Below are 22,939 nucleotides of genomic sequence, written 5' to 3' on the forward strand. Positions count from 1 at the left end.
TTTCATACAAAGAAGAAATATGTTTTTCTAGTAACACAGGGCACTGCCGCATGCATATCGAGAAATAATGAATTTTTTAAATGAACGTTTTTCCCGTCGTTGGATAGTTCAACACAGACCAATTAGATAGTCCGCGCGGTATAAGAAGCTTTTAATTTAGAAAGATAAGAGAAGAAGAAAAATGTAGAAAAAAATACTTTAATATTTTTCATATTGATTTTTAATAGTTCACCGGATGTGACACCAATGGATTTTTTCTCTTTGGGGCCATCTGAAATAAATGTACATTCAACGGAGCCACACCTGAAGAAGTCATTGCAAGAATACAAGTGGCTGTCAAAATTGTTGACGGAGCAATGCTGCAACGGATACGAGAACCTAGTTTTCTGCGCAATACCATTCATTGAGACTCGTGGAGATTACATCGAAAACTTATTTATAATAACAAATCTTTTCGAATAATTTCGATATACTTTTAATTCAGTAATAAAAATAGTAATTTGTTTTAGAGAATTATATTTTAAGAATTTTATATTAGAAAAAGTATCTATTATCCTATTAAAGAATAAAACAACTCGTCTTAAAATTTTGTTCAATATTATGAATAAAAGATAATTGCTTTTATTAAGAAAGGAATTTTTCTCTATTTTTTAAACATTTTACATATTTTTCTTTTATTTTGAGCATAAACTTACTAGGATATGTAATTGTTATAATAAATTTTAAAATATTCATTATTTCAGAGTAATTGGACAAAACTATTTGCAAAAAGATTCATTAAATAATTAATCAGATTTAAGTATTAAAAAGATTTCTGAAAAGATTAATTGTTTAAAAATTAACACAAGACAGTTTATTTTTTTGCTTATCCAAATCTTCAAATATGTTGATAACGAGAAAGTTTGTCTTGTTTTCTGTTTTATATTACATACTTTTTTAATAATCCTACATTTTCTACAGTAGAAACTGTTTAAGAAATGGATTTTTAAAGTAATAAAGTCATCTGTAATAGGTAATAACAGAGAACAAATTTTATGGGAGAATTGCTGAAAAGATAATTTAAGATAAAATTCAATTAAGAATAAGTATCAAGATAGAGTAAGAAAAAGATAATGTGTTTATTCTTTATGTAAAAAGGACAAAGTTTCAAATTTACAAAAAACAATTTTAAAACAATTTGTAAGCGAAAAGATTGTAGGTTTTTTTATGTAAGTACACGTTCTCTGACGATAGTTCTATTTTTTGTCAAAATTTTCTTTAAGGAAAGAGCTTTTGACGGGAGAAATGTGACATTTTTAATGCAAAATAAAGTTTTTCGCATTATTACGACGCATAAGGATATTGCACGATAGCAATGGCATGGTATAGCGCCGTAGCAGCGGAGCACTCACGCACATTACCAGGCGCGCGGCTCACTGACGTACGCCCGGCTAAAGTTCGGTGCTGATTGGCGCGACTTTACTCATTAATTATTGCTTTATTAAGCATTATGGAAAAAAATAGTTCAGGACTTTTCGACTCGGTTTTTAATCAGGAATAACGCTATTTGCTTAGTGGGAAATTTTTAAGATACACCCTGTATATATATATATATATATATATATACATATATATATATATTTAAATATATTGAGAAAAAAAGATTATTATGTAAATATTAAATATATTTAAGATTATTTTATTATAATGTTTATTTTTAAATATATCTAATTTGGTAAATAAAATAAACTCTATATGTGTGTACACTACCTGTATAGTGTTTTAGAAAGCTCTCGAGATAAGCTACAAGAATAAGTAATAAAAAATAGGGGATTCTGTTTAAAAAGTTGAAGGTTACCTTCACGTGACCTTCAAACGACTCTCCAAGGTCAAATCATTGCCACCATCTGATGGCCCTCTTCAAGCCATATAACTTTTGTTTGAAATATTTTTTTTATTTAACGCACCGTTTTGGAGATATTTGAGCGTATTATTTAAAATGGGACACCCTGTATGTACACACACACACACACACACACACACACACACACACACACACACACACACACACACACACACACACACACACACACACACACACACACACACACACACACACACACAAGTAGTTAAATATATCTGCTATATAAATATGTATATACAAGGTGTCCCACTCTAACATTCATACTGTAATAACTCGAAAACATGGCTTTTGGAAAAGAAATGTTTCCAATAAAAGTTGTAGGGTTTGGAGCAGGAAAGAGGATTATATTAGAGAATATTAGTTGAGCCATGGTTGTAGATGTCAAAGTCATGTGTAGGTCAATTTAGTTTCTTAAATGAGACGCTACCCTAATTTGTCTATATAAAATGATTCCTCACAATATTCCATGTAAAGGTTATAAGAGTAAGAGCCAAAAATTGAGTAGTTTACGAGATATTTTATACTTTATATGTTGATAATTTTATCTAAATTATAAAATATCTCATGAAATATTTATTTTTCAATTATCTTACCTCAATATCTTTATGCATAGAATAATGCGAGGAATTTGCAACATACAGCTACAGCTACATATTTTTTTTAAAAACAATTATGTGTTTCCTTCATTAATTTTATTGTAATTGGTAAATATTTACCTTTACACAGCCAGCCTCAAATGACTTGATCTTGACATATATTGTCAAGGTTACTGCCCTGAGTAACATCCAAAAGGTTTTAAACGTCGCTCGTTGTTTATTAAAAAGTTATAAACAAAAGAAGTTTTATAAGATTTACAGAATTTTTGAACACCATGTACAATAAGACCTTTCGTATTAAAAGTTATAAAGGAATAAATATATATTGAAGATCACAATTTCTGAACATCACAATTTCTTTGACCTTTGCATATACATATATCGATTATAATTGAGGATCTCGTTTTGTGTAGAAAGTTGCAAACCTATGTGGAAGCATACAATAATAGACCTCGCTTGTATGTATTTGTAAACTTTGCTTTGTCTTGCAAAGTACATGCGTGGACACCGCATGTTCCGCCCCCCCCCCTACGGGGGGGCTTTCAGAAGGTATAACCTAACCCAACCTGTGTCTGAAGTGTAGGAAATATCTTGATATATGACATTTCGCTTTACATGGTTCATATGATTTATATAAATTTGCAACTTTTTATGCGAAGCCAGGTATATTCTATGCTTCAGACGCGGATTGGGTTAGGTTATATCTTCCGAAAGTGGAACCCCCCCTACGGGGGGGGCGAAACAAGCGGTGTCCACGCATGTACTTTGCAAAATAAAGGAAGTTATATACAAACACTTATTAAAAGTTTAGGTAAAATAAAAAGACTTTTTATTTAGCGAAATTAAACAATAATTCTATAGCTTAGCGACATGGAAGGGACAACGAGCAAACGTGAACAAAAAAATATAAACACATAAGTAAAATATAATATGAAACCGTGATAAGCAAATGTAAACAAAAAATGTAAACACATAAATAGGATATAACGAAAAAATGACATAAAAGTATGAAACTTCAAAAGTGCATATCTCAGAAACGAAAAGAGACCGTCGCCAAATTCAAACGGTGTATTACTTAGGAATGCATCTTCTACAACATATGTGAAAATAAAAATTTTTTGACCTGTGTAACTTAAAGTAAACATTTACCAATTTATTAAATATTTCTTATTAAAAATAAAAAATAAATAATTAAATAACCGCGTATATGTCAAAAAAACATTCCATTAAGTGCACAAGATGTTTAAAGATTACGTAAATTCCTGAAACTTTTTTCCTTTATAATTTTTTCATAAACAACGAGCGACGTTCAAAACCTTTTGGATGTTACTCAGGGCAGTGACCTTGACAATATATGTCAAGGTCAAGTCATTTGGGGCTGGTTGTGTAAAGGTAAATATTTACCAAATAAATAAATACATATGTATATACAGGGTGACCCATTTTAACTTAGGCAGCCAAATAACTCGAAAAATAAGCAAGATAGAGAAAAATGTTTTAGACAAAAGTTGTATGGTTTCGAGGGGGCCATAAGATGGTATCATTGGTTTGACCTTGAAGAGTCATTTGAAGGTCACGTGAAGGTCACTTCAATTTTTTTAAATGGAACATCCTATATATTTTTATACATTCTTGTAGCTCATCTCGAGAGCTTTCCAAAACACTATAATTAAGTACATTTTCGTTAAGTACTTTTTGAGTTATGAGGCTTGAAATAATTTCTTAATTTTACATAAACCGTAAAATATCTTGTAAAATATTCATTTTTCGATTACCTTACCTTAATAGTTTTATGTACAAAATAATGAGAGGAATCAATTGGTGTAAAGAAAACACATAGTTGTTTCGAAGAAAAAATATGTAATTTGCAATTAACAATTCCATATTTTTTCTTAAAAACAACTATGTGTTTTCTTTACACCAATTGATTCCTCTCATTATTTTGTACATAAAAGTATTAAGGTAAGATAATCGAAAAATGAATATTTTACAAGATATTTTACGGTTTATGTAAAATTAAGAAATTATTTCAAGCATCATAACTCAAAAAGTACTTAACGGAAAGGTACTTAATTATAGTGTTTTGGAAAGCTCTCGAAATATGCTACAAGAATGTACAAAAATATATAGGGTATTCCATTTAAAAAAATTGAAGTGACCTTCACGTGACCTTCAAATGACTCTTCAAGGTCAAACCAATGATACCATCTTATGGCCCCCTCGAAACCATACAACTTTTGTCTAAAACATTTTTCTCTATCTTGCTTATTTTTCGAGTTATTTGGCTGCCTAAGTTAAAATGGGTCACCCTGTATATATATATATATATATATATATATATATATATATATATATATATACAGGGTGATTTAAAACAACCTGATGTCTTTGAAATATGATATTCTTGAACGAATTCTAGACTATTTTTCCTCTTGAAAAATTTTGTCTAAAGCTTAATTTTTGAGTTATAATAAATAATAATAACAATATTTAATCCTTTGAAGTGTATTAAATTATTATTGCAGTTTCTACACAATATTTAACAATATTATTACCATCTAGGAGGGTTATAACGTAACGCTTAAGAATAAAATGTCTAAACGCGAAATTACATAAAGTAACAAATAAACTGGAAATGGACGAATGAAAAACGAAATAGTAATCGCAATTTGATTAAATATTCTTATTTTTAAGAAAACTGACGAATTTTATTTCTTTCTGGGGATCGTTTATCTTATAAATAACAGCTTCTAAATAAGAATATTTAATCAAATTGCGATTACTATTTCGTTTTTCATTCGTCCATTTCCAGTTTATTTGTTACTTTATGTAATTTTGCGTTTGAATATTTTATTCTTAAGCGTTACGTTATAACCCTTTTAGACGGTAATAATATTGTTAAATATTGTGTAGAAACTATAATATATTAATAATAGTAGCAATAATAATTTAATACACTTCAAAGGATCAAATATTGTGCAATAAAATTGACTGTCTGGGGAAACGGGAGAGCATTTGTCTCGTGACGCGTTGCGCCATCCCTGCCTGCCCGTTGTATCGGACTCGTGAGTAGCCAACTATTTTCTATTATAACTCAAAAATTAAGCTATAGACAAAATTTTTTAAGAGGAAAAATATACTTAGAATTCGTTCAAGAATATCATATTTCAAAGAAATCAGGTTGTTTTGAATCACCCTGTATATATATACATATATATATATATATATATATATATATACATACATACAGGGTGTCCCGAAACTAACGCTTGATATTTTAAAGGCAGATTCTCTGGCCAATTTAAAAACAATTTTTCCTCAGCGAAAATGTCGCGGTACTAATAGTTTTTGAGTTATAAACGATTGAAAATAAAGGGTTTTTCGCAAACTAAGGCTTATGGGAATAAAATATTAATAAAGTCACATTCTTTAGTTAATTTTAGATAGAGTTTACTTTAATAGAATTTTAATTTAAGACTTAGAAAGATACATGATGACAAAAATTGGGAATATGCAAAAAATAATGATCTCCCTCGACATTTTCGCTGAGGAAAAATCGTTTTTAAATTGGCCAGAGAATCTGCCTTTAAAATATCAAGCGTTAGTTTCGGGACACCCTGTATATATCATATTGTTTGCAAGTGAACAAGTTTTGCGCTAAAAAAGTTTAAATTAACACCTTATCGGTGACATATAATCCAAGAAATGCGACAATAGCCTCATTTAACGAAGAAGATAGCGACCAAAGTGGATTTGCATAATAAAGACATTCCTGTACTACTTTATGGGCTATGAAGTTAGCAATTTTGATTTTAGTCGCAACAGAATCGACATTCTCAATGTAGGTAACATCTGCTTCTCTGAAAATTTAAAAAAATGTTTTATAGAAAGCTTATTACTGTTGAAAATATTTTGTGCTTGCAAATTTAATATAATTAAATAATTCTATAAATTAACTATTAATTACATATTAATGTTTTATAATGTCTGCGCGTATGAATGATACACACAACTCATCACAAAATAATACTTACTTAATATATATGTAATGCTTCCAATATATATATATATATATATATATATGTATATATATATATAAAGTTTTTTAAATTTTGATCGATAAGGAATATGAAAACTTGAATATAATACGTTATTTAATTTTATGTTTTTAATTTATAATTTATAATTTTGTGATTATAAAATATATACATATTTTCAAATAATATTTGAAAATAGACAAAAGATATGTAGATAATTTTAGGTACCATCAATTATTATCCTTTTTTCATTCGAAATATATTAATGTTTTTTAATTATATAATTACCTATAAATAACAACGCCCAGATTTATGATGCTCTCGTTTTCCGGAAAATCCGGAATTGCAACATGATTTATTTGCCAAGTTTTATTCAGGCGTTTCCATTTATTAAACAAGTATAGAGTTATATTTTGAATAATTTCGTGTGCAAATGCGCAGTGCATTCCACACCACATATCAATCTTGACCTTACTTTTACTTGGACCAGACATGAAAGATATATTAGTCCGGTTAGATAGAAATACAAAATAATTAGGCCTTACAAACGTAGTATGAAAATGTGTCACCGTCATGTTTTCATCATTCATTTCCATTTTTTGTATCGGCATATTTGATAAAACTCTATAATTTTGATAATGTTTTATAATAATATTATAGGCAGGCGAAGAAGATACAGCAAATTCGGGCAAACGTGGAATCATGTGTTGAATCTCAATAGTATCAATATACGCTGCCAACCTATCACATTTAGAAATATGAAATAACGATAATAAATTTTCGACATTTATATAGAAATATTAAAAATTGAATAAAAAGATATACGGACGCAATTTATATATAGGAATAATATCTATAGAAAATTATGGCATAGAGTTCTTCTTACTCTTTTGTTCTATATCTTGTATAACATTATGTAATCTAACATGATTTATATCTTAACACTGATTTTGATAGTATTTTGATATTAGTAAAACGTAATGGTCATGTAATGTTTACTTTAGAATATACTAGTATAAAATGAATAGTTAGTATTTAATAGTTAATATTTTAGTATCAAAATTATAAATTTCAATAAAATTAAAATAAAAAAAAATTTCATATTACACAATATTAGACTAATGACTTCTTTTAATTGTTTTTAATTAATGTATTGTGATTATTGACATTGATATATTACCTAACTATTCCATACATAATTTTATATATGTTAAAAAAATTGCATATTTTAGTGATAATTTGTTAAATGAATCACATATATATGTTTTTAGTTATTCGCATATTATAGCGAAAATAGTTTCTAAATGGGTACTATGTGTGCGTGTATGTGAATGTTTAAATATAAGAAACAGCATAAATATAGCTTATATATATATTTAATTTTATATATTTATATTTAATTGTATATATAAAGTGTTTATGAAAAGTGAGTGATTGTTCATGATCTAATCAAATTTTGTTAGTGACTTCTAAAATATATGAACAAAAAAATTCATATAGACTTCATACAAATAATTCATACAAAATTCATACAAAAATTCATACATGTGTCTGGAAATGTTTTCTTTCCGAATTATTATAACTTTTAAAACAATTTTTTAGATCTGTGTCATCAGCTTTATTATAGATTAATTTTATGTTATAAATGCTTCTGTAATAGGTTTCATTAAATATTAATAATTTCCTAAAGTTTGTTATTAGTAAACAGTGTAAAAGTGAAATATTTGCCAAAATTTTAAATTTCAAATAAGCAAGTTCTATAAAAACGTAAACATAAATCTTTCAGAATTGTATTATTTAGATTTTGAAAACAATTCAAAACACTACCGGAATATTTAAATTCGTCTGACAGTTGATGATAAAATGTTGTATAAGACGTGCATTACTGCTGATTTAATTAAATTGATTTTTATTTGCAATTTACATTCATTTTAATAATAATGATAATAATAATAAATTGCAAAATTTGTTACTAAGATCCTAAGAAATATATAATTAGGAATGAAAACTTTTCAGATAGGCACATTTCTATATAAATGTCTTTTCTTAGAAAATACTTTTTAATAAATAGAATGCTGTACCAGGATTGTGTCACCCTGTAATTACTACATATTTAATATTTTAATAGTTACTTACCATTGTCGTTCATTTCTTTTATAAAACTTTTTTAGATCTATATCACCCTTTATAATATAATTTAATTTTATGATGTAAAACTTCGGCAATAGATTATTCCGGAATATGTATTCGGTAATGTTCTTCTCATTATCATACAAACAATCTACCGGTTCATAAGGGATTATTTTTCCGCGAAAATATTGTGGATCATTAATCACCGTTATATCCATAACACGTTTTACGTCTAAATACAATTGTATTCTTCGAACTGATTTTAATATCCCAATACTCATATTACAATTGCTGACAAAAGTATCTTCCTCAATATATGATGTAAGAATGATATCATATTGTTTCGGTATTATATAGAATGATTGCATGTATGTGTCTGTTTCATTTAGTTTGCTTATCTGGTAATCAATTGAAAAGACCGATACGATGATTGTTAAACTGCTACATAATAATAGTTTTACAAACATGATACTACTTTCTCAGATATCTATAAAGATATAATTTTGTTAGAAAGTACAAACTGATATATTAAACAAAAACATTGCCTCATGATTTAATGGAAAAGAAAGAATTAAGACAAATACATAGAAATAAATTTAATTTTTAACAACTTACTTTGTATATTGAGATATATCACAAAATGTATGCAAATGTATGTCCTCTTATAAGAATTAGTTGCAATAAATCAATGCTTTATTCATTATCATCAGTGTAATATAAAAAATATATATGCACAGAGTTATGACTTCTTAATATCTCGAGAAACTTCCAAAGACTAACAACATTTGGAGTATGCGATATTGTAATAAATATGTGTGTCATGTAAACACACAACTTCTGAGGTCGTTAACAGCCGTTTTGATCGAGAAATGGTATGTAAGAGCAAAGCACGGTGTCCACGGTTTTTGCCACTCCAAATGCGTGCTAGCGGTCGAACGCCGTAAGAAAGCAGATCCGTCTATTTCGCGCTGTTTAAACCAAAAGAGGCCACCGTCGCGTAGAATACAAAAATATCTAAAAAAATATATATATATGAATTTTTTATATTATTTAAAAGTAATATATATATATATTCCTTTACCAAAAATTTGATAATTTTTATAATTTACAATATACATTCAAATAAAATTTTATAAATTATATTATTACGAGATTGTATCGATAAATACTCTTTGAACAAGTTAACGAAGAAACGTAACTTATTCACACTAGAGTATAATATTACAGTATCGTATATAGGAAAATATAATAAATAAATATTATTTATTAGATTTTTGTTCACGAGCTCTTTCAAATTTATTTGGATTTATGAATTAAACAACAGAAAATCCCTCAAATCGATCAAATCAAAAAGATTCTATTAATTATTAATGATTTAGTTTAGTTATTAATTTATTAATTATTACTTATTTTCATAATTAATGTGTGTGTGTGTGTGTGTGTGTGTGTGTGTGTGTGTGTGTGTGTAAATATATATCTTTTATTAGTAAACATATATATTTTTAATAAACATATATATTTTTTTATTTTTTTTAATCATGTACTTTTAATTATGAATTATTTTATTTATTTATAATTTATTATATATCATAACTTTAAGATTAATGTGATGATATACAGAAGAGTAAAGATTGTTGAAATTGCGATAATTTCATGAAATTTTCAGATAGCTGTTGTACATACTTGTGGAATATGTGAAACAATTATTAATGAAGAGAACATTCCGTCTCATGGTTGTGCGGAAGCTTTTCTCCAGTTGTTTATTGATAATAGTTTTTACTTCTATCCAGTAACAGACGCAACATATATATATATATATGCAATATATATATATATATATATATATATATATATATATATATATATATATATACACAGGGTGAGCCATTTTAATTAACGCACGCAATTATTTCGGAAACAAAGCATTTTAGAGAAAAATGTTTCAGACAAAAGTTTTATGGTTTCGAGGGGGCCATAAGAAGGTATCATTGGTTTGACACTGAAGAGTCATTTGAAGGTCACGTGAAGGTCACTTCAATTTTTTTAAATGGAACACCCTATATATTTTTGCACACACTTGTAGCTTATCTCGAGAGCTTTCCAAAACACTATAATTATGTACCTTTTCGTTAAGTACTTTTTGAGTTATGAGGCTTGAAATAATTTCTTAATTTTACATAAACCGTAAAATATCTTGTAAAATATTCATTTTTCGATTATCTTACCTTAATACTTTTACGTACAAAATAATGAGAGGAATCAATTGGTGTAAAGAAAACACATAGTTGTTTCGAAGAAAAAATATGTAATTTGCAATTAACAATTCCATATTTTTTCTTAAAAACAACTATGTGTTTTCTTTACACCAATTGATTCCTCCCATTATTTTGTACATAAAAGTATTAAGGTAAGATAATCGAAAAATGAATATTTTACAAGATATTTTACGGTTTATGTAAAATTAAGAAATTATTTCAAGCATCATAACTCAAGAATTACTTAACGGAAAGGTACTTAATTATAGTGTTTTGGAAAGCTCTCGAAATAAGCTACAAGAATGTACAAAAATATATAGGGTATTCCATTTAAAAAAATTGAAGTGACCTTCACGTGACCTTCAAATGACTCTTCAAGGTCAAACCAATGATACCATCTTATGGCCCCCTCGAAACCATACAACTTTTGTCTAAAACATTTTTCTCTATCTTGCTTATTTTTCGAGTTATTTGGCTGCCTAAGTTAAAATGGGTCACCCTGTATACAGGGTAGACCATTTTAATCAATACACGCGAATATCTCAGAAACACTGCATTAAATCGAAAAATGTTTCAGATATAAGTTGTACGGCTTGAAGGGGGACATAAGTGAATATCATTGGTTTGACCTTGGGTTGTCAAGGTCAAGGCAAGATCACTTTGGATTTTTAAAATGGAATTCCTTATTTTTTATTACATATTTTTGTAGCTCATCTCGAGAGCTTTACAAAACACTATAATTAAGTTAGTTTTCATTAAGTACTTTCCGAGTTATGAGGCTTGAAATCATTTCTTAATTTTACATAAACCGTAAAATATCTTGTAAAATATTTTTTTTTCGATATCTTACCTTAATACTTTTATGTACAAAATAATGAAAGGAATCAATTGGTGTAAAGAAAACACATAGTTATTTTTAAGAAAAAATATGGAATTGTTAATTGCAAATTACATATTTTTTCTTCGAAACAACTATGTGTTTTCTTTACACCAATTGATTCCTCTCATTATTTTGTACATAAAAGTATTAAGGTAAGATAATCAAAAAATAAATATTTTACTATATATTTTATGGTTTATATAAAATTAAGAAATTATTTCAAGCCTCATAACTCGAAAAGTACTGAATGAAGAAATACTTCATTATAGTGTTTTAGAAAGCTCTCAAGATAAGCTACAAGAATAAGTAATAAAAAATAGGGGTTCCCATTTAAAAAACGGAAGTTGACCTTCAAATAACCTTGAAAATGACCTTTAATGTCGAATCCAAGGTCACTATTAGATAGCCCCCTTTGTTCCCTACAACTTTTATCCGAGTCGTTTTCCTTCAAACGTTGATCCTGAAAAGTTATGAGGGAACTTTTAAAATGGGACACCTGTATATTCATATACGGGGTGTTCTAAAAAGGTATGTCAAAAATTTAAGGAGATATTCCTCACACCTGAAGGATGAAAAACGTTATATGGACATAGGTGCGGAAATGCTTATTTCAGGAGTTATGTTGAAAATACTGTTAGCTGTATTACTTCCACAAGGAAAAATTTAGGATTAATTATTGTAGACAACAATCGTTTATTTAGGCTTATTTATATTTGGTTTTAATGTGACCTTGAGTATGTTACAGTAAATGTTGAAAATGTTCACCATTTTCCTGAATACAAGCAGTGACACGTCGACGCATCGATTCATGGATACGTTCAAAAATGCCACCAGTGCGTGATATTCAAGATCTTCGTGACCGTATCATTGCAGGTTGCGAGACAATCCGCTGTACGCCAGGCATTTTTGAACGTGTCCGTGAATCGATGCGTCGACGTGTCAGTGCTTGTATTTATGAAAATGGTGAACAATTTCAACATTTATTGTAACATACTCAAGGTCACATTAAAACCAAATATAAATAAGCCTAATTAAACGATTGTCGTCTACAATAATTAATCCTAAATTTTTCCTTGTGTAAGTAATACAGCTAACAGTATTTTCAACATAACTCCTGAAATAAGCATTTCCACACCTATGTCCATATAACACTTTCTCATCCTTCAGGTGTGAGGAATATCTCCTTAAATTTTTGACATACCTTTTTAGAACACCCTGTATATACTGATATATGTAATATGTAATCATGCGTCATCAAAGCGCATGCGTAGAAAAACATACCCTATGTACCAATTTGTATCTAAAATCGTAGACGTCTTATCACAGACGTCTATACAGGGCGATCCCGAAAAACCTTCCGTTTGTAAAATGACGTATTCCTGACACCATTCTAAGACAATTTTTCCTTTACCAAAATTTGATTTGAAGCGTAGTTTTTGAATTATGAGCAAAAATAGTTAGTAAATCACGCGTCGGGTACAGAAGGCAGGCAGGAGCGGCGCGGCGTGCCGCGAGCGCGGGCGCAGCTGACCGCCCGACGGGTGATTACCACCGCATGAGTCGCTAACTATTTTATCTTATAACATAAAATTATGCTTTAAATAAAATTTTGGTAAAGAAGAAAATGTCTTAGAATTACGTCAGAAATACGTGTTCCTTAAAATAACGTTATTTTAATAATGAAAAGTTGTTCCGGATCGCCGGGCGTCCGACGTTGCAATCAGCTGATTGCTACACGCGATGTGTATATGGCGGAGTGTGTGCGTAAGAGAGAGAGAGAGAGAGAGAGAGAGAGGGAGAGAGGGAGGGTAGGAGGGACAGACATTCCCTGGTGAAAATTAAGCGCTTCTCGAAGTGTCAAAGAAGCGTAAACGAACAGAATAAACGCTTCTTAGAAGCTTCATTGACTTCCCATTAACTCTTCGCGATTTTAAATCTTCATGCATATTTCTCGAACGCTCCATAAAGTGTGTACAAAGCATTCCGTTACGCTTCCCTTACGCTTTAATATTTCATGTTTTCCTTTACGTTTCCCAAACGCTCCATAAAATGTGAACGAAGCACTCCGATACGCTTCCCACACACTTCAATGATTGACATTTAGGAACTCTTCATTTACACTTCCTAAACGCTCCATAAAATGTGAACGAAGCACTCCAATACGCTTCCCACACACTTCAATGATTGACATTTAGGAACTCTTCATTTACACTTCCTAAACGCTCCATAAAATGTAAATGAAGCACTCCAATACGCTTCCCGCACACTTCAATGATTGACATTTTAGGAACTCTTCATTTACACTTCCTAAACGCTCCATAAAATGTAAACGAAGCACTCCAATACGCTTCCCGTACATTCAATGATTGACATTTTAGAAACTCTTCATTTACACTTCCTAAACGCTCCATAAAATGTGAACGAAGCACTCCAATACTCTTCATATACACGTCAATGATTGATTGACTTAGAAACTCTTCATCCACATTTCTTCAACGCTTAAACACTGCACAAAACATGTATGAAATACTTTCCTTACACTTTAACAATTTAAAGAAATATTTTTAAGGACGTCAAGGTTTCGCGCGAGCACGCAAGGATCTATTAGTTCGTTCGTTTACCGTTACGCGACGTGCGATGCGCTATCTTTCTCATATTTAAGTTTAGTTATGAAATTATATAAAGTTTACAAAGAGTAACAAATAAGATTAAAGATATACTTCAATTTAATTTCTGATCTCGATGCAGGAGCTTCAGATATTAAATTGATTTTATAAGTCGGACAAGTAAATGTCTGGCGAATAAACGAAAATAATCCGTTTATTATCTATTTAAAATGTAAAGTGCAATATTAACGGTACAGTATAAATATAGTAGAGTATAAACATTTCATTCGTATTCGTCAATAAGTTTGATGACATTTCATTTACGTTCTTTAAAAATTATATTAGATATTTTCCTGGCGAAAATAAATATCAGAGCGTAAGTCGAATGTAAGGAAAGACTAACAGAAGTGTAAACAAAGCTTCTAGGAAACGTAAATTGAAACAACGAAACGTAAATGAAGCGTTAACACTTCGTTTACGTTTCGTTGTTTCAATTTACGCCTCCTATGAGCTTCGTTTACACTTCTGTTACTCTTTCCTTACGTTCAACTTACGCTCCGTTATTTATTTTCGCCAGGGTTCATTCATGTTTGTCGGAGATTTCGATAACGTTTCGTTTACGTTCCTTAAGAAGTTTGATGACGCTCCGTTTATATTTGAAGGATATTTCGTTCACGCTTGTCGGAGAGTTTGATGACGCTTCGTTAACGCTTTTCTAACACTTAATAGCCGCTTTCTTTACGTTCCGATGTTTCAATTTACGCCTTTTAATAGCTTCGTTTACACTTCCGTCACTTTTCTGTTACATTAGATTTACTCTCCAATTCATGCTTTGTTAACGCTAGGTTTACATTTTATTTTCGCCAGGGTTCATATACACGCACGCACTCTTTTTCTCGCTCTCTTTCTCTCTTTTACGCAACACTCATACACTCTCTCATTCAGTCTCTCACTCACACTCTCTCGGTTACTCACTCACTCACTCACTTGCTTACTCACTTGCTCACTCACCTTGTAGCAGCGTAGCGAATCTTCATGCTATGTATTGTTGTTATCTGCTGCACGGTTATGATTGCTAGAGATGCGCGACACATCGAAATTTTTTCGATTATTAGTCTCACACTCGATTGACACAATACAGATTACGCGATAACGAGTTTACTGTTTATTCACTCACTATCGAGTTTACTGTTTATTCACTCACTATCGATTTATCGATACCAAAAATTACTTTCAAAGAAACGCGAATGCAAACAGCACATGACTCGACGCGAAGCGACGGACCGCGGAGACTGCGCGACCACAAGAGTTATGTTGCCAGAAACGCGACACGCGACATCTAACAAACGACTTGCGCGTGGCGCGTGATTGACGCGAGATAAGACGAACGATCGGCTAAAATCTTCGCATTGCGAATGCGGTAGAAAACATGAAACGTATAATGAAATACTTAAAAAATTAATTATTTATTATAAATAATAACTATTTCTAATTATAATAAATAAATATTATTTTAAAAAGCATGTGTTATACGTTATTACGTTTTCGAAATTATTGCATTCACGATGCGAAGATTTAAGTCAATCGCAAGAATAATGTAACCCTCCAAAAAAAACCTTACAAAGGTAAAAAAAATATGCCAAGTACATAAAAAATATTCTACCTTGTATGCAACAAAACGTTTAATGAAAAATTATCCCTAAAAATAATTTATAAAAATTTTCCCTCAAAAAATATATATAATTTTCCTAAAAAGAAATCAAAACTAAATATGAAATGAATAATTAATTAGCCAAGTACATTGAAGCAATTGATAATTTAAAATATTTGTCACAAATTCAATCTTGCATTTATGTATTATATATTATAGACAAAATGAAAATGATTTTCAAAATAAATTCCATACTTTGTATGATATATAAAAATACATTATTATGTGTGATCCAAATAAATATTTGTACAATATATGAAATAGCATTAATATATTGCGGGTTTTATATTGCAGATTACAAACTCATAAAGCTATTTAATACTTACCCCATGCAGCACAGAACATTGCAGTAATATTGCGGCAATATTGCAATGTTGCTGCAATGTTACAACAATATTAATAATATTGCTGCAATATTCGGTGCTGTATGGGTACTGCAATAACATGGATTGCATTAATCCAATTTTAAATTTAAAAGAGAAAAACTAATCGACTTGTTTTAAGATCATAAGTTTTATTAAGTAGACCTGGAACTAAAGGATTTAAGAAATTACTGTTACGTCCCCGCATAAATTTTTACCCTAATTACCGACTTCGGATAATACCGGCTCCGCCTAAAACGAACCTACCTTACCAACACCAGATAGAACTCACCCACGGTAAAAACAAGTTACCTCCCTACCTGATTCCCGACCACGCCAATAGATAGCAACCGTCATCTCCCACCCTTAAACAACACCCCCATCATCCCTACCTCCCCACTCTCCAACTCCAAAATCCAGGGACCTCAGTGCAGGCCCAAAATCAGACACTTCCATTCCGAGCCCCGAGCGAGTCACTTCTCTTCCAGAAGTACTCTTCGGACACGCGACTTCTATTCCCAGAAGTATTTCTATATCCGAACGTGATTCTATTTCAAGCATTTCTATATCCGAACGTGATTCTATTTCAAATATTTCCATACTCGAATGTGATTCTATTTTAAGCATTGTATTCCTACATCCGAACACGATTCCATTGCGAACAGCGATAATTACTATTCCTTACTGCCAGCGTCCGTGCCGATAGCTCTCAAGCGATCCGAGATTGTAAAATTAACACTGTAAGTAATTTAAATACATTCGAATATATTTGCGAATCTTATACAGTGTCAAAAGTGAATATACCCAACCTCAGTACGCATCTTCTTTGGCGAATTAACGCAAATTTCATACGTCGTCTGGTTTCGACCGTCTTGGATTAGTAATAATACGGTGCCTACCACTCGGCACGTTTATCACTATCCCTCATTTCCGCCGTTTGGTGCTAATACTCTGCACATCCGGCACCCCTGCTCTTAAATCGAAACTCCGGTGCGATTAAGTTGCACGTTGTTCTCGAACACTTCCCTCCTCTTTCACGGTCGAACCCAGCCAGTCTATTAACTCAATTTTTCCTGTGATGCCAAAAAGGAGAGGCGGACATAAGTTTTTTGCGCGCAGCTTATATTACAAGTTTAAGTATACTCCTGTGACTGAAGCGGACAGCGAGTTCCTCGGGACCGAGCGCGAGCACTTTGATACAGAATATGAAGCGTTTTTCAAACCGCGCTCCGAACTAAAAGACACCAAACCAGTAAGAAAAGATATCCGTATCAAATCGATCGAGTATACGCGGTGGCCTCGTAACCTGACAAACATGGAAATTAATCCATCACTGCCGCCTCTGAACTACGTACCCGGAGATCCCCGGAAGGAGCGCTACCTCGAGATCCGCGCGGAAGTGTTGCACACGGAGTACGGAGCCAGTACTCCCGCGCATTGGGGCACCAGCCGATAATATTAGAGTAATTCGTGCGTTTCCAACTCAGCCAATTCCCAAAACGTGCTAGAACACAACTTTGAAACACAAGGGACCCGTGAGTTTCACTTTTATTACTCACAGATGAGACAGGGTTTCTCTTTTATTACTCTTCGGACCAGGCAACCCTTTAGCTGAAATTTTATTACACCCGACCTCTCGGGACAAGTTCCATTTTTCATACTCATTCAAAATCTCAAATAATATTTTTGCGAAAGATATGATGTACATATACATTTGTTCACCTTTATTAAATAAATAAATGTTAACTAGAGAATAATCGAAACCTGATATAGTCGAATAAAGTTGTTAGACCATTATAAGTTATCCGACATATTCCACCCCTCTAATACAAACTATTATAAACTAATAAATCGCCCACATGAATCACGAACAACTGCGTGTCGAGATACTCCACCGCCTCGCGAGCATCCGCTGTACATACATTTCCGGATTCGCACATAGAATCCACCTTACTCCTTATTGCACCTACTGTTTCACTAATTCGAGTAATATTAATAAAGAACCCTACGCATATTTCAACGTCCATATAGCTATAGACAGCGCTACCTACAACGGAGTTCACTGCATCGTATGTTCGCGTAACCTCGCTAACTTTTTCCCTTTTGATTGCGACAACTGTATCGCTGCATATATTAATTTTGCCCGAGAACTCAGACAGCAAAATATAAATTATTATTCTCTCCCAGACCCGATCAAAGTTTTTGTAGACGGCACTGTCCCCGCGAGCTTTACTGTGCAAGATTTTCCGTAATGGTCGCACGATAGCCGGATACCCCCGCCAATAACTCCTACAGTCGACAACATCGATCGTCAATAATCCCTATTGCCGATAACTTCCCAGCAGTCGGTAACGTCGCTTCCGCTCCTAACGCCTTCGGGGCCCCCTTGGTTCGTTTTTCCCTCAGAAAAATCCGTCGCTCGGGTTGCCTAGTCGCAGGCACTCCCCAGGGCCTCTGCCCCTGAAATAAGCGACCCGTCCGGCGCAAGGTCCGAGTACTCGTAGGAGCCGCGACCCCGTCGAGACGTAACATTACATAAAATTACAAAAATTTGACCCGAGTCGTATTATAATTTACACATTTTTATTTTTTTATTATTAGGAAATATTTAATTTTGAAATTAATCATAAGCTTTGCCAAGTAAATTCGGAACTAAAAAAATTAAGACCAAAACAACTTAGAAAAACTTGGCGTGCTCGGGTCGTATAATTCACATATGTCTATAATTGAAATTAATTACATGTATATAATTCGCAAACTTTGTAAAATTATGTATATTTGTAAATTTGTAAATATGTATATTATAATGTGACCCGAGCACGCCAAGTTTTTCTAAGTTGTTTTGGTTTTAATTTTTTTAGTTCCGAATTTACTTGGCAAAGCTTATGATTAATTTCAAAATTAAATATTTCCTAATAATAAAAAAATAAAAATGTGTAAATTATAATACGACTCGGGTCAAATTTTTGTAATTTTATGTAATTTCTTAAATCCTTTAGTTCCAGGTCTACTTAATAAAACTTATGATCTTAAAACAAGTCGATTAGTTTTTCTCTTTTAAATTTAAAATTGGCGATTAATGCAATCGATGTTATTGCAGTACCCATACAGCACCGAATATTGCAGCAATATTATTAATATTGTTGTAACATTGCAGCAACATTGCAATGTTGCCGCAATATTACTGCAATGTTCTGTGCTATATGGGGTAAGTATTAAATAGCTTTATGAGTTTGTAATCTGCAATATAAAACCCGCAATATATTAATGCTATTTCATATATTGTACAAATATTTATTTGGATCACACATAATAATGTATTTTTATATATCATACAAAGTATGGAATTTATTTTGAAAATCATTTTCATTTTGTCCATAACCTATAATACATAAATGCATGATTGAATTTGTGACAAATATTTTAAATTATCAATTGCTTCAATGTACTTGGCTAATTAATTATTGATTTCATATTTAGTTTTGATTTCTTTTTAGGAAAATTATATATATTTTTTGAGGGAAAATTTTTATAAATTATTTTTAGGGATATTTTTTCATTAAACATTTTGTTGCATACAAGGTAGACTATTTTTTATGTACTTGGCGTATTTTTTTTACGTTTGTAAGGTTTTTTTGAAGGGATTTCATACCTTTTTGTTAAAATTTATTTATATCTTTTCTGCAATTTATAAATTATTTTTAGGGATATTTTTTCATTAAACGTTTTGTTGCATACAAGGTAGAATATTTTTTATGTACTTGGCGTATTTTTTTCACCTTTGTAAGGTTTTTTTTGGAGGTTAGGTTAGGTACATTTAAACCGAACGTTTGCGTTTATTTAACAAACAGAGAACACACAAAATCCGTTTTTATTTCAAGACCATCTTAAATAATGTCTTAAGATACTAATACAGATCTGTGATTGGTTTATAACATCTTAAGATTGCACTTAAGACGATCTTAAATATAAGAACTAAAGAATATCTATAATAAGAACGGACTATGAATATCGATCAAAATGGAAGAGAATGCGAAAGACATAGAACAGTGTGTTTCTAACTGCATTTCGATCTCTAATCTTTAACGCTCGGTCTAGTATTATGTGTATAAATGCGAATATAATAAATACTATTTCTATTACCTGAAAATCGTCGTTAATTACTTTAAAATATTGCTACCGTGTCGCTCGATAATCAATTTTTATCATGAAATATATCAACACGTAACAACATGATATACGCAAAGAAAGCACCATGGTCCATGTACGATCTCAGAGTTCGGTTAATTTCGGGTAGTAGAAGAGCGCAGATATATGATTTGCTGTTTCTTTCTTTCTCGAGCTATAACTGGCGCTGCGAAACAGACAGCAGATTGTATGTCTGCGCTCTTCTATTACCCGAAGCTAGCCGAGTGCCGACGAACACGGTTCTTTCTTTGTGTGCACTGCGGGTAACGTCTGAAAGCTGGCATCACTGCTTTCGAGTCATCGACCAATCTATCACGTGTCTAAAATACTGTGTCTAAAATGAGTCAAAAAAATAAAGAAATGGAAGTAGAAAGCAAAGTAAGTATCGTCTTTAATTAATTTTTATAACATGTTATAATTTATATAACATTATTCTTATTTAAAATATTTTAGGTTATGTTAGATGATGAAGACTTTTTATTACAAGAATTTTCCAACATGGCCAATAATAATGGTCTCGTCACCACCGCCGCCGCCGCCGCCGCCAACGCCTCCGTCCCCGTCGCCCCCGTCGTCGCTGCCACCGCCGCCGCCGCTTTCGTCGTCACCGCCGCCGCCAACGCTTTCGATTCCGTCGCCCCCGTCGTCGCTGCCACCGTCGCCGCCACTCCCATCGTCGCCGCTGCTAGCCGTCACAACACCGTCGATGGTCCTGTCGTCAGTCCCATCGCTAATACTGTCATTGATCCCATCGCTATCGGCCCCATGGCCAATATCAGACAAGGTAATTTAATTAATTAATTACTTTAATTTTAATTTTATGCACACTCTTATACATATGTGCAAAAGATAAAATAAAAGATTATACATTTTTCCTAAATTTAATTTCAAAAAAGGTTGTACATTTTATTTATGTAACATTTTTCATAATCATAATATTTACATCTCTATATATAAAAATGAATGTTTGTTTGTTTGTGTCTTATAGGAAGCCACAGTTTAGCTCTAATCATATAGATTGCTTCGGATGAAATGATCTATAAACTCCTGGGAAGGTTTTAGTCAACATTCCGTAATGATACGTGAAGCAGTGTTCCGTTACGATGCGTTTTTATCATTTTTTGAATGTGTTGAGAGATACCTATTTTCATCTATACTTATAAAAGAAAAGAAATATCGATCCGTATTACGCGCGACGATCTACGGATATGCGCGCGTTGGAAACGCGAATACGGCGACTAACGTTAGCGCGCTCCGAACAGCGCTCGGCTCGCTCCTCTTCTCTCGCGAGCCACGGCACAATACACATCTGCTCCGGCAATTGTAACTCCAAAGACTTATATCTCAAATATACTTGGTTAATAGTGAAGATAGTGCGAAATACTTATTAAATTCTCCTGCCGCATAATCCCATACACAACAATATTGGCGACGAGGATGGGATGCGCTGGATGTGCACAATATTGACGAATTACTCCGAATTTCTGCCCGAAGTCGTGCGCGCCATGTACACCGCAAATAGGGTGAGAACCTTCTAGAAGCTATACACGTGTGCCGGTTACTCTGATTCGGAAATGGCACAACCGCCGGCTCGTGAGGAGAGGCCAGCGATTCCCGGCTCCTTCGCAATCGAGGCTTTCGACCCATCAACCACTACATGGAAGCGATGGGTACAGCGCGTGCAGGGCGCATTCCTGATTTTCGGCATAAAAGATGACGCAAGAGTGCCTTATCTTTTACACTATGTGGGAGCCTCGGCGTTTGATGTCCTGTGCGACAGGCTGGATCCTGCTGACCCCTTCGTTCAACCTTACGACACGCTGGTGCTGAAACTTGAAGAATTCTACGCGCCAACACCGCTAGAAATAGCGGAAAACTACAGTTTTCACCAACAGAAACAATACGAGGGAGAGTCAGTTCAACAATTCGTGGCGGCTCTCCATAAATTAAGCATCCACTGTAAATTCGGAGACTACTTAAAGACGGCTCTTCGCAATCAATTCGTCTTCGGATTATTGAACAAAAAGGCGCAGGCTCGTTTACTGGAGAGGAAGGACTTGGACTTCGACGATGCAGTAAAAACTGCCGTCACAATGGAGCTGTCTGAGAAGAGTTCGATGCAAATGAAGGATGCCGGACCGTCCTCGACAAGTCTGGACCTATTGAAGGCGGAAAAAAACCTCCTAAGAAAAATTCTTCAGACAAAGCGTTCCAAGGGCGATAAGTATAATAAGAACAATTATAACAATCATCAGTCTAATCTAAATTCAA

General features: G+C 32.4%; 1 protein-coding gene across 1 annotated transcript in view; it reads right to left on the reverse strand.

The window, feature by feature from the left end:
• Positions 1–17,107, reverse strand: part of LOC145962218 (aminopeptidase N-like) — a 29,871-nt gene extending 12,764 nt beyond the window's left edge. Inside the window, exon 1 of the mRNA XM_083083188.1 lies at positions 16,873–17,107. Within this exon, the coding sequence (XP_082939314.1) occupies positions 16,873–17,107 (235 nt within the window). The remainder of the gene's footprint in view (positions 1–16,872) is intronic.
• Positions 17,108–22,939: the final 5,832 nt, after the last annotated feature.

Source organism: Camponotus vicinus, unplaced genomic scaffold (genome assembly GCF_025532165.1).
Source record: "Camponotus vicinus isolate PSW18456_S1 unplaced genomic scaffold, iyCamVici1.0 SCAF_11, whole genome shotgun sequence".
In the NCBI taxonomy this organism is placed as follows: domain Eukaryota; kingdom Metazoa; phylum Arthropoda; class Insecta; order Hymenoptera; family Formicidae; genus Camponotus; species Camponotus vicinus.